This window comes from Rissa tridactyla, chromosome 19 (genome assembly GCF_028500815.1).
Source record: "Rissa tridactyla isolate bRisTri1 chromosome 19, bRisTri1.patW.cur.20221130, whole genome shotgun sequence".
Classification (NCBI taxonomy): Eukaryota; Metazoa; Chordata; class Aves; order Charadriiformes; family Laridae; genus Rissa; species Rissa tridactyla.
Window position 1 is genome coordinate 3,227,515 of NC_071484.1, and position 13,341 is coordinate 3,240,855.

The following is a 13,341-nucleotide window of genomic DNA, read 5'->3' on the forward strand; positions in this document are numbered from 1 at the left end:
AGCATAACTTTCGATTCCGGCACTAGCTACAACCTCAGACATCCCCAAACTGCACTGCAGAGCACGACGCAGACACATAAAGTGTGTCTGAAAACCAGTTCGGTCCCTCTGTCCTCATTCCCTCTCTTTTTACCCCCCGAACTTGGCGGAGAAGCTTGTCTCCCCATTAGCTCTGCGTATTTACAGGCGCAGCTGAGTTACACCCAGCCCAAATACTCAGAGAGGACCAACAGGCCAAGACGCAGCTTTTTAATTATCTTGATGTAAATGGCTGCCCAGGTTCTGGGAGGGTGGAGGGTGCACCCGTCAGCGGCTGGAAGCGCTTGAACAGCAAAATGATAACCATGAACTATTCGAAAAGCACCTCCCGACAGCCAGTTAACGGAGGCAGTGAAACGAGGAACCATCCACGTACAGCTAAAGAGAAGGTGCAGATGGTTCATGGTTGACGCCGAGAGCGGGAGGGGAGGCTGGAGGCGGTTGCATCCCCTTGAGCCCGTGGACCACAGCCCACGATGGAGGCTGGGGAGGGCTGTAGCGGGGTGACTGAACCAACGCAGGGCTCTTGGAGGGCAAGGGGAGGATGTTTTGATCCCCTTGCAAGGCTGTACGTGGGGCAGACCTGAGCCAAATGGGGTTTTAAATCAAACACCTGCCCACAGCTGTGTTATTTCGCGCAGGAACCAACCAGGTGATGTCCAGAGCCTTTGGTGCTGCTGCCTGGGCTCTGCCCGCGTTCCTGGGCTCCCCAGCTCCTGGGGAGCTGCCGCAGAGCAAAGGGGACAGGGCAAAAGGTGGGACCTACCAGCGCCCCACTGCTGAGGAGGATCATGAAGACGATGAAGGTCTCGAACCAGTCGTGCTCCACGATGCGGAAGCAGGTTTTCCGGAGGTTCCACCACACCTTCCCTCGATCGCTGGTGACGTCCACGTAGAGGCAGGGAAACCTCTTCACACAGGCTGGGGACGGGGTAAAGAGCTGTAGGTTACCTCCTGGCCAGGGCATTTCCACCAACATGAGACTATTCGTGCTTTTATTGTCTTTTCAAACCCTCCTAGACGAGGGTTGGAGCAGGACCCTGCTGGGTTTGAGGGTGTGCACGCAAGAGGGGACCCCACGGGGACCATCTCCCTGGTAGTAGAGGAGGATTTGGAGTTTGGGCTGAGCTAAGTGAGCCTGGGGGTCGTTATGCTGCAAGGATTAGTTGGCAACGGCCCCTCCATACCCACCTCCCCCTCTCCACGGGGTCCCCCGCCCCGCTCGGTCCCTCACCTTCGGTGAAGCACTCCTCGGGCTCGTTGCTGTCCTCAGCCTCTTCTGCCACCTCCTCCTCCTCCGGCTGCGGGGGCTTGTAATCCACGGTGCTGCACAGGGAGGAGGCGTTGTCGCCGGGGAGGGGTTTCTGCAAAGGGAGAGGAGGATTCAGGCCGGGCTGCCCTGAGGAAGGGATGCTCCTGGGCTGCGGCTGCCTCCAGCCATCCTCCACCTCCTCCTGCCCCCACCGTGGGAGCCAGCTGGTGGGACCCCCTCTCTTGAAGGCTGATCTTAGTCCCTTGCCTACGAAAACGCAGCCCAGAGTGAATCTTCTGAATTGCCCAGGGCTGCAAGCCTTGAAGGATCGTTGGTACACGAGCTTGCACAAGCTTTGCTTTTCATCCAGGTTCAGAGGAGCAAAAGGTCCCCTGACTCCAGCCTTCCTTGGGTGGTGAGGCGCTGGAACAGGTCACCCAGAGAAGCTGTGGCTGCCCCATCCCTGGAGGGGTTCAAGGCCAGGTTGGACGGGGCTTGGAGCAACCTGGGCTGGTGGGAGGTGTCCCTGCCCAGGGCAGGGGGGTTGGGACTAGATGCTCTTTAAGGTCCCTTCCAACCCGAAACCATTCGTGATTCTGTGATTCCTCCCAGCACAGCAAATCGTTCTCCCATCCACTTGTACCATCACCTCTGGCTGATTTTCTCACCTCCTCCTCCTCCTCCTCTGTCTAAGAAATTCTCTGCCAAACACCCTTTGGTACAAGGAGACCTGCAGAAAGCTGGGTGGCCACCATGGCACGTCTCTCAATTCCCGCTGGCTTGGCTTGTGCCGAAGGGCTTTTAGGCTGAGGTTCATCCAAGTTCAAAACCTGCATCCCAAATATCTCTCACCGGCTCCATCCTGCACCACAGCTCAGCTTGGCTGGCTTCCCAGACACCACTCAGCAAAGCCCGGAGGGGCTGATAACGAGAGAAAACCTTGGCAAGGCCTTTGGAATTTTTTTCTCCTCCCCCTCCCCCCCCCCCCTTTTTTTTTTTTTTTTAATGGCTTTCCGAGAAGACTCTCTGTGGCACTTGAGGAAAGAGCAGATCCCCAAAGCTGCCTGTCCTACCTGGGAGCAAGTGGGAACCTGAAGATCTTGGGTGGATCTTGGGTGGACCTGGACATCTCAAGTGGGAACCTGAAGATCTTGGGACATCTCCAATGTCCAGTCCTCCCCCAGGGTTGCCAGTGCTTTCAGTACTGAATAAAGCAGCTTCCCCGACCTCCAACAAGCCAGGGGAGACCCCCTGGGGTAGTTTGAGGCACCGTTGTTGCCTGCAGCTTCAGGGGCCACAGCCACGTCAGTAGAAGACATTGCTTTGGGGGAGCCTTGCAGCCGCGCTACTGCACGCTGGGGACACATTACCACGCAGAGAAGGACACAGCGGTAGCGGTGGCACGAGCCGTCGGCTGGCGGCTCTGCAGGAGCATTGGGGTCACCCTCTGCCGGGGCTGGGGCGGGACGGAGGGATTAGGAGACCTCGGCACGGAGCCAGGCAAGCTGTGACCCCAGGGAAGGACACACGGAAACCATCTGTCTCCAGGACAAGCCTTGCAAAGGCACGAGGTGGGGACGAACCAGGCCAGCTGCGCCGGAGAACAGGGGAAAGGTGCCCAGGGCAGGTCCTCTTGAGGAGGGGGGACAGGGATAACTGTGCTGGTCCCACCGCGTGGTCCCCAAACCCCATCTCCGGGGGCTTCTGAGCGCCCACGCGCCTGCGACCGGCAGGTTTGCAGGGCAATTTCCATCACACACCTGCTACGGCACCTCCAGCCTGGGGGCTGGGTGTTTCCACCCAAATCCAGGGCTTTCCCCGTCCTTGCCAGCGCCAAGCACCGGCATTCAGGCTCTGCACACCCACGCTCACCCCGTGACCCCAAAATTCACAGCGCTTGACGATACTCCTGTGATATGCACAGCCCAGAGCATCTCAGGTGACATCACCCTGCCCGGCAGCAGGGGGGTGTGAGGGCAAAAAGCCCCCAGGAAGAGCCCCGAGCCACAGCACGGACTCTTTTCGCGGCCGTTCCCGTCACCCCCTCGGTGCTTCACGGTGCAAAACCCAAATCAACCGTCAGACACGCAAAAGCGCTCGAGGAGAGCGGCCATCACCCCGCCGTTATTATTTCACCCTGAAAAATGTCTTTGCCTGGGAAAGGAGCTGCTCTGGAAGCCGGGGAGCATTTATCAGCCTTTTCTGAGCAGCCCATCGGGAGAAAAAACCCCAGTTTGCCAGAGTCACCAGCGGCCCACGTCCCCGGCGCGAGGTGGTGTGCCGGGCTCTGGCTCCATCTGGAGATAAGCGACGGCATGTGAGCAGGGCCAGCGAGCAGCAATCCTCCCCGAGGACCCGCTCAGGGCTCCCACCAATTAGCACCTGGTTTCTAATGATCTTTTCACGCGATGACCGCCGGCCCGCTGCCCACCCAGGCCGTCGCCGGGTTGTTAACGCACCCCCCACCCCCTGGCTTGGCACCTTCATCAACATTCCACTGAATTTAGCCACCAAAAGCAGCAGCGATGACGGGGTGAACTGGTATTTAGTGGTTGAGGGACGGTGTTTGCCCCCTGCACGTGCTGAGCAGCCACGGGCGGCTCGCAAAATATGATCTCCATGGAGGGTGTTGGAGCAGGTGCCGCTAGATGTCAGCTGAACACAGCCCCATAGCGCTGGAGCCACGTCGGGACGTGTCCCGTAGTCTCATGCTGAGGTTTTTCCCCCATCCGCCAGGAAGGACATCACGCTGGCGGGGAACTGAGGTCCGTGGGGACCCCACAGACCGGGCAGGATGCGTCCCCCTGTGGTGGCCGGGTTGGCATTAGCATCCGATGCCAGGTTGGACGGGGCTTGGAGCAACCTGGGCTGGTGGGAGGTGTCCCTGCCCAGGGCAGGGGGTGGCACTGGGTGGGCTTTGAGGTCCCTTCCAAACCAAACCATTCTGCGATTCTACGATCGGTGTGACCGCACGCCCAGTGTGCTGCAGCACGGCCTGGGTGTACTCGGGATTAGTGCTGCTGGACTGGACTCGTAGCAGGAAAAATTTTTGGGAAAAACGCCAACTCTCAGCCCTCCTGCTGGCAACGCCGCGGGGAACGACAACAGCAACTGCCCTTGCCCCGGTCCCTCGCCCAAGGTCCTCCGGGCAAGTTTGTCCCCTCTGAGCACAGCAAGCAGTACGTTTGCAACGGGTCACAGCCAGCCGCGGCCGCTCCTGCCGTCTTCCCCCTGCGGCCCCAACTGCTGCAAATGCCCTGTTTTCCCAGCTAAAACCAAAAAATAAATGGATAATCAGGATTGTCCCCTCTTCTTGCACCGTGCCCCAAGCGACGCCGGGTCCCTGGTGCTGTGCGGAGCTGCAAGGAGCCCGCCAGACGGGGAGGGAGGTGGGTGGCTCTGGGGTTTTGAGGGTCCTGGTTCAGTTTCCAGCCCTGCATTGGGGTCCCTGGGCAATCACAGTCGGGATCGCCCCCCAAACTGCACCCCTGCCTTCCGCCCCAGCGTGGCACCCCGAGCAGGACCGGCTGGGACAGAGCTTCCCAAAGGCTCCTCAGCTCCTTGAGCAGACACATTTGCCATCGATAGCGATGACAAACCCCCAGGTCAGAGGTGTCCTATTATTCCTACAAAACCCCTTTCCAGATTGCTGCGGCTGCTTCTCTCCACCACAGCGTCCCTGCTGCCCTGCATTTCCCCAGGACCTCGGTGCGACCACGTTATGAACAGCAATTCCGCCCCCCCCGCCCCGCCCCAGACCATCACCCTCCTTTTTGTGCCCACTCAGGTCTTCCTGAGCGTCTTGTCTCGCGTCTCCCCGAGCACCGAGGCCATCGGTGTCCCACGAGCCCTGACAGTCCTCTCCGCGCCTCGACACAGCGGTGCCAACATCAGATGTCTCGTCGGCTTTGGATCCGAAATGCATTGCTTCATGTTCGCTTGTGCTAAGCTCCTCCATCTGGTTTCATGCTCCCCCCCCCCCGCCCCCACCCCGATGATGTTTTCTGAGGCATTAGCAGTGGATCCAATGTTAGTGCCATCAGCAGATTTCCCAGCATCAAATTCCTCTGGAACATCTTTAACCCCAAACTGAGCGCTTTGACCCTTGCACCAGCCCTGTGGTGCTGTGGGTCCCCTTGGCACTCGCAATAACCCCATAGACTGACCCAAACCAGGCTAAACCCCTGCTTGGGCACCCCCCCGCCCCACATCCAGCTTACACTGGGAAATGCCAGGTTGGAAAACCCCACGTTCGGCCCACGCCACACGTTGTGGAAAAGCTAGAAATAACCAAACCCAGCCATCGTTTTTGGGGCAGCACAGCAAGAACGGGTCAGTCCCGGTTTTTTGGGTTGAAACCCTTCCACCCGCCTTTCTTACCTTGATATCTTCGGTGTCGGACTGGGTGCTCGTCTCCTCATAGAGGTCAGACTCCTCCGAGGCGATGGGGACTTGCACCGTCAGGTTGGGGTTGTTAATGAAATTCATGTGGTCCAGTTCATCCATGAAAAAATGCTCTTTGCCAGCGACTCCGTCCAAGTACTCCAACTTGAGGTCCTGGCCAGCGTCCACGTGGTTGAGCACAGAGTTGTCCTTCTTACTGTGCTCTTGCTCTTCCTCCGGGGCCACCTTCTTCCCCTTCCACAGCCTGCGGAGCAGCATCAGGAGAGAGGCCTTTACAAAGTCGATCCCCTTGGTGATCCTGCCAATAGCGATCTGCAAATTGTTCATCTCTCCGTCGTCGTCAGATGCCGCCAGGCTGTCGGCACTGAAGGAGCTCAGCAGCAAAGCTAAGAACAGGTTCAGCACCTGGAGGGGACAAAAGCAAATACCAACACTGATATTCGGCACCAATGTCATCCCTGTAGGCTGGAGCAAAGTGGACCAGCCATGGCCATGGAGAAGACCCCTTCGTTGACCGTGGTGTGGGACTCCCTCCTCCCATCGCCCAGCTGTGGGGACTACAGAGGTGCCAACCACATCTCCTGGAGGATGCGGACATGGTCCTCCTCCCTCCGCCCTGGGCTGTGATGCCCTCACTGTCACCTCCAGCTTCTTGGGTCCTGCTGATCCGTTTGGAAGTGATGCCAGTCATCGCTTCGGCCCCTCTCAAGCCACCTCCCCTGTGGGTGCATCAACAGGTCCCTCCCTTTGGTCTTTTGGAGAACTTGGCCTGGCTGGTCCCCACGTGGGACTCCCCCCAAGCCTATGGTGCTTCTCCTCACCACCCAGAGGGATGTGACTCCCTCTCTTCCCAGGGAGAAATCTCCTGCTTATTGTCCTCCCAGATGCAATTCTTCCTCTCCTCTTTGTTGGCTCTGGTAGCTCAGATGCCCGGCAAGGTCCTGAGGGTCTCCAACACCCTGGAGCCACGTAGGAGCCTGAGCCACAGCCATAACCTCGTCCCTTTCTCCCAGAGACCACTCTGTTCCGCGGAAAGTGCTATTTCATCTCAGCACAAGTCAGCTCACGGGATGCAAACGCTCTATATCTCTCCAAGCACAGGCTCTCCTCTCCTTCCCCCAGATCTCTCCTACTTCACCATGCCCAAAACGTGACTGGACCCCACCGTGGCCCCGCCTGGCATGGGTGGACTCGCTGCATGCCAGAAAGCTGGAGCAGCTCACGAGGAGAGGAGTGGGATGGGCTCTCCCCGGGGTAGGGGAGCATTGGCAGCACCCAGACAGGCTCTCGCTGTGCGGAGCGGCCGATGGGCCAAGCCCACAGCTGTTGATGTTTGTGCCTTTTTGTGCCAGCAGCGTATCTGAGACGGGAATTAGCTGCTATCCAAGGTCACTGCTGTTTTTACATGGCTCATACCATACGACTTAAATCGCATCTTTAAATAAATCCCTACTATCCCATCAGTTTAATACTTAACGTTAAGTACCAATTACAGCTAATAGTTGCCGTTGGCTCTGGCTTTTGTGGACAGGCGTCCGTTACCTTGTCACCCGACTGACTTCCTCCCTTTTCCCTTAATAACCCCCAAAGGAAATGCTCAAAGTGTCATTAACAGCAAAGGACGACGAGCCGTCGCCTTATTCCTCGGGCAGGGGAAGTAGGGAGAAACACACACCGCCCTGCGGCCGGGATGCTCGGGAGGTTGTGCGGGACAGGCTCCAGCACTCGGAAATACCGGAGACACAGCCAGGAGAGGCTGGCAGGGGGGATGAAGAGGGCAGAGACGGCTCTGTAGGTGGTTGCGCGTCCTGTTTCTCTACTTAGCTTCCAATGAACCCCGTGCAGCAGCACAGGCCATGGAAGGAGCTGCAAAGCTTGCCCGGAAAGCTGGGGTGCAATCTCAGTGAGGGCTGCCTCTGACCCCACCAGCTGAAAATCGTGCTGCCCCCGTATCGTCTCCAGGAAAGTCTCCTGGAGGGGTGGGTGGGCTGTCCTACTCCAAAAACTGGCTTCGGAAGAGGAAAACTCTCCGGGAGCCCTTTTGGGGAGGGTTGCCAGGGAGCCCCAGCTGCGATTCCCAGTCTCTAAGCACCTGCATCCCCTGCAGACCATCCTGGCGATGCTCCTGCTGCTTACGGGTGATTTTAACCCCATTTCGGCATCGCAATTCAAATGAGCATCTTCCCCCTTGAACGGCAGCGTTCCAAGCCGTTGGTGAGTGCCGGGGTGACGGGCGGCCCCGGGGCGGGGGCACGTCGTGCTGCTCCCCACCGCGAGGTGATGCCCCCACGTCTGCCCAGACCCCAGGACACCCCAGGGTGAGGTCTGCAGCCAGCGCAGCTCTCCGCGCTGCTACGGGGGGGCCAGTTCGAAGCCCCAGATGCCTGACGTGAGCCAGTGAAGCCAAGCAGCACCCAAATCCCGACTTTCTACCCTCGAAGGGGGACACTCTAAGCTGCCCTACCCCTCACCCGAGCCATGGGGAGGGTCTGGGTTTCCCCATGGGGCTGCCTTCACCCCACTGGAGGGCTGTGCCAGCCTCGGGGCTGGAGCAGCTACCCGAGAAGCGTCAGCAGCTCCCAGATAGGTTTCAAAGCAAATTCCAAAGGGCTTACACAACCCCGGCAAGTAATAGGAGCGATTCGGCAAGCCACCGCGCTTCCCTCCCCTGCCTTGCTCCTTAAGAAGGGCCCACGCAGCCTGGAAAACAAGCTTCAAAGCCGCCAGCGAGAGGGTTACCAAGTTTAGAAAGGATTTCACGCTCGCCTGGAACTTGCAGACCTGCAGCGCGGGCAGCGAGCGGCTCGGGTTAGCGGGGAGGGCACGGGGCAGGGAGGGAGGAGGGTGACGGTGAGCAGGGGTTCACCAGGACCTGGGGGAAGGAGCCGTGGGCCGCGGAGGGGTCGTGCATCCCCGGGATGCCACCTGGACCGCGGGGAGGATTAGGGATGCTGGGGGTCTGCAAAAGCCTTCTGGAGGGGTCTGCTCCTAAATACACCCAGGAGGAAAGGGCCAGCCCCGGGGCGAGCCGGATATAACGCCACCTCCATTCCTCATCGCAGGAGAGAGGGGAAACAGGGGAGGAAAGCCTGAAAAGCCACATGAAGAAAGGGCAGCTCGAAGATGAGCTCTCTTTTGTCCCGGAGTTGCTCCTGCCTCTGCCTAAAGCCCGTTCTTAAATTTTCCCCGCCTCAGTTTCCCCTTCTGTTCCTTCCTGATCTGGTTTCAGCTGAAGGTCCCTCAGAAATTGCTCCTTACCCTGCTTTACACAGAGCTGAGCGCACGGCACATCCCCTCCGGGTCTCCAGGAGGGAGGACAAGCCCTTCGCCCGTGCTTCTGTACAGCTCCGACAAGACCATGCCTAGAGGCGTAGCCCTGTAGATGAGCTGAGCTGGAAAGCATTGGTCAGAGAGAGAGGGCTGGAGGTGTCCCCACCCCATGACACCCTCCATCCTCACCCCCCACTCTCACTGAGGGTCCACCCCAGCTCCAACACTCACCACGAGGTTCCCAATGACCATGACCATCATGAAAACGATGAGGCACATGGTCTGGCCGGCCACCTCCATGCAGTCCCACATGGTCTCGATCCACTCCCCGCAGAGGATGCGGAAGACGATGAGGAAGGAGTGGAAGAAGTCGTTCATGTGCCAGCGGGGCAGCGTGCAGTCGAGGGAGATCTTGCACACGCATTCTATGTAGCTCTTCCCAAAGAGCTGCATCCCCACCACGGCGAAGATGAAGACGATGATGGCCAGCACCAGTGTGAGGTTCCCCAGGGCGCCCACCGAGTTACCGATGATCTTGATGAGCATGTTGAGGGTGGGCCAGGACTTGGCGAGCTTGAAAACCCTCAGCTACAAGGAGCAAGGAAACAAGGCGTTGATTTGTCTGGGGCTTTCGTTGCCACAAGGTGACAGCAAGGCTGCGAAGCTGGGATTAGGCCTCCACGTGGCAGTTTTATTAAGGCAGGAGAGATTAAACACCCAACTGCTTTGCAAAGAGCACAGATTCCGACTTCCCTAAATATTTAGCTCAACTGCCAGCGTTATCTTTAACAGGGCGCAAGTTGGTGACCGCCGTAAAGGAGGTTGAACAAGCCATTCTCCACCCTGGTGGCAAATGCATCCAAAACCCCCTCGGCCCAGCTCATCCCCAACGGCACGTACCAAGCGGAAGGAGCGGAGCACAGAGAGCCCTTGCACGTTGGCCAGGCCCAGCTCCACCAGGCTCAGGGTGACGATGATGCTGTCAAAGATATTCCAGCCCTGCTGGAAATACTCGTAGGGGTCCAAAGCAATGAGCTTCAGGACCATCTCCGCCGTGAAGATCCCGGTAAAGACCTGTGGGAAACAGCACCCCGTCAGCTTGCTGGAAAGCCAGTCCTTGGCATGGGGTGGGTAGAACCTCTCCTTTTTTGGGGTATTCCCAAAGCGTTTCATCCCACTGTATCCAGCCCTGGTTAACAACGAGCTCCCCAGCTGCTGCCCAGTGTGGCTTGATGGAGCCAGGCTGGGAGTACTGGGGACCGATTGCTACCGGAGAGACTCGGCAAAGGTGCGCGTCAGCAGGAGGCAATTAAAAATAAAAGCCTCATGGGTGAAGGGACCCCCTTCAAATGACTGCTGAATCGTGGGGATTCCCAGCACTGGGAACTGGGCTGCTGCTGGGGTGCCCCTACCCGGCCCCGAGCCCTGCGAAAGCTGATCCGGCTTTTACACATTACGCTTTTCCTGGGACTACAACGGCGCGGTGCATTATCACATTACTCCGGGGTGGGATCAGCAATGTGGCAATTAGCATCCTTGATGCAATCTCCTGACGCGGCGTGTGCAGAGGGGCCCCGCTGACAAGTTTTGGATGTGGATGGGGTTGGGATGCGCAGGTCCTTGCCTCCGCTTCGCAGAAAGGCTTCTGGCACTGGCATCCCGAGGGATGCTCCCTGACATCCCCCTTTCCCCGCCAGCCCCAAAGCGTCCCCTTTTCTTCTTCTGTGCTCTCTTTACTTATAGCTTGGTTAGTTGTCGGCAGCGAGATGGGCAGCAGACGCTTCTGTCTTCATCTCCGTCACAGGCAAGCGATGTGGGGGGAGACCGTGGCTCAGTGGGAGCTGCTTCTCCTGCTCCCACCCCTCCCTGGCCCTTCCCCAGCAGACCATCCCCATCCCCACCGACATCGGGGTGTACGCACGGCCAGAAACCGCTGCTGGCCCGAAGGAAAAGCTTGGAGCTCGTCTTTGCAGCCCGACCGTGCTTCGAGCAACGGCCAATTAATCCCCTTGTATTTCCTGAATGAAACCAGAGACAATGCAGCTATGTGCTGAGCGTCATCCTTCCCCTCCCCGGGGCTCGGGCACCGGCATGTGTCACTCCAGAGCCTGTGCACGCAGAGGCCCCGGCAGGTGCTGGCGCAGGGCAAGGTGGCAGGAGAGGAGACGGCGAGCTCTCCCATCCCTCAGCTCCGTTTCCCAAAGCCACCAAGGGCCTCCTGGACCCATCCCACCGGCAGTTTGCGTCTAGCTGAAAGCCCTTTACCCCGAGCTCCAAGCAGGAGCAGCCACAACTGGCAGCTAAACGTGCCCATGAAATCAGGACAGCCCAGATTTGCAGTGGTTTCAGTGGGAAAAGTCCTGCTTGTGATTTTTCACTGCCGCCTCCCTCCTGCTGCCTGGGGACCTCTTTGCTCCCAGCATCTGAATTGCCCCTGCTCTGCCACGTGGCCACCCGGCATCGTTGAGGACATGGTGGTGTCAGCAGCTCGCGCCTGACCCTGGGTTGCGACGTGGAAGACAGCTCAGGGCAGCTCTGCAAGGCCGTGGCCACACTGGCATCGCCGAGATGCACCGAGCGAGACAGAAGCTGCAGCAGCTGGTGGAGCAGGGGGTGAGGGATCCCACCCCCACATCACTTCCCTTGATCTGAGCCATCCTGGAGCCCGACCCATCACGGGGATGATGGGATCAGACACACAGCTCCGCCCCCACAGCCAGAGCACTTTCTCAGCAGCTGGGAAGTGTTTCCAGGCATGCATAGAATCACGGAATGGTTCGGGTTGGAAGGGACCTTCAAGCCCACCCAGTGCCACCCCCTGCCCTGGGCAGGGACACCTCCCACCAGCCCAGGTTGCTCCAAGCCCCGTCCAACCTGGCCTTGAACCCCTCCAGGGATGGGGCAGCCACAGCTTCTCTGGGCAACCTGGGCCAGGGGCTCACCACCCTCACAGGAAAGAATTTCTTCCTCAGATCTCATCTCAATCTCCCCTCTTCCAGTTTGAAGCCATTCCCCCTCGTCCTATCACTCCATGCCCTTGTAAAAAGTCCCTCCCCAGCTTTCTGGTGACACAGTGGCAGCAAGGGGGATCTTCCCACCAGGGTGGATGGTGTGGCTGCTGTGGCTCTAAACGGGGAAGGACAGGACATCTATAGCTGCCTACCAGGTTTCCCACGGTCAGCACGTTCTCAAACTCCTCTGTCATGGGGTAGTGCTCCATGGCCATGAAGACTGTGTTAAGCACAATGCAGATGGTGATGCCCAAGTCCACGAAGGGGTCCATCACCACCATCTTCACAAACTCCTTCAGCTTCACCCAAGGAGGACAGCAGTTCCAAACCAGGAACGTATGGGCAAATTTGTACCACCAGGGCGGGCACTTCTGGTGAGCTTCCTCCAGCTCTGAGGGCAGGAAGGAAAAATTACATCAGTGTAGGCTTCTCCTGTCTTCTCCTGGGTGGGACAAGTGGTAACCCCCTAAGAAGGGACCTCTTCTGAGGTCCTGAACGAGCACTAGACCATCTACGAGTTTCATATGGGGGCTAAAAGGAGGAGCCTTCCCATGCCCAGGCACAGTGATGTTGCAGACCTCACCCTCCCAACCAGAGGGGGATGGAAAGGCAGATCAGTCAGGGAACTGTGGATACGATCCTGCTTTCAGCACCCAGGCAGGATTTGAGGCGTCCCTGCTGCGCTGAGATGGCAGGAACACCCAAGGGAACTGCTCTGGTGTGGCTGGAGGGCTCGGTGCCATTCCCAGGGAGGGCAGGGCCGAGAAGCCCGTTATTGCTGACTCTGTGGTGCTTTTTGCTGAAGTTGAGACAACGGTTCTTGGGAAGCCACTCAACAGCTCTTGATTGACTCTGGGATTACTTTAGAACGATGCTGGGACGAAAAGCCATGCTTGAGCACCACTGCAGTGCCCTCGCCACATTTGGAGACCCCAGGTCCAGAGTCATCCCTCGCGTGGGGCTGGAGATGTGGGACAGCTGCTATCACTGGTGCGTGCTGAGCACCCCAAGCCCACCAACACACAAGGGCTGGGCTAAAACAGCCGGCGCACACAGCCCTTGCCCAGGCTGGAGAAGGACGTACCTTCCACAGCGTTGGAGATGACACTGATGGCGCTCCCCACTCTCTTCTCGAGGCCTGGCCCATCTTGGTTGCCCACGGTGAGGTGGTTGTGGTCCGATTTCTCTGGCTCAGGGGTCGGGTTGAACTAGAAGGAGAGGAGGTCACAGAGGGTGAACACAGAGTGCTGCGTGGTATTTAATGCACTTAAAGATAGACCAGGCAGAAAAAAAAGGGGCATGGTCTGGAGAGACCTTGGGTGGGCTGCAGAAGGGCTCATAGCCCTCACAAGCTGGGCACAAGCC

At 58.5% G+C, this 13,341-nt stretch overlaps 1 protein-coding gene across 4 annotated transcripts in view; it reads right to left on the minus strand.

Moving 5' to 3' along the window:
• SCN4A (sodium voltage-gated channel alpha subunit 4) overlaps nt 1-13,341 on the minus strand; it is a 49,443-nt gene that overhangs the window by 11,299 nt on the left and 24,803 nt on the right. For all 4 annotated transcript variants that reach the window (XM_054224530.1, XM_054224527.1, XM_054224528.1 and 1 more), the window contains 7 exons: nt 13,061-13,184; nt 12,129-12,367; nt 9,866-10,039; nt 9,197-9,553; nt 5,672-6,100; nt 1,274-1,403; nt 806-960 (listed from right to left, as the gene is read on the minus strand). In XM_054224530.1, coding sequence (XP_054080505.1) covers nt 806-960; nt 1,274-1,403; nt 5,672-6,100; nt 9,197-9,553; nt 9,866-10,039; nt 12,129-12,367; nt 13,061-13,184 — 1,608 coding nt within the window. The remainder of the gene's footprint in view (nt 1-805; nt 961-1,273; nt 1,404-5,671; nt 6,101-9,196; nt 9,554-9,865; nt 10,040-12,128; nt 12,368-13,060; nt 13,185-13,341) is intronic.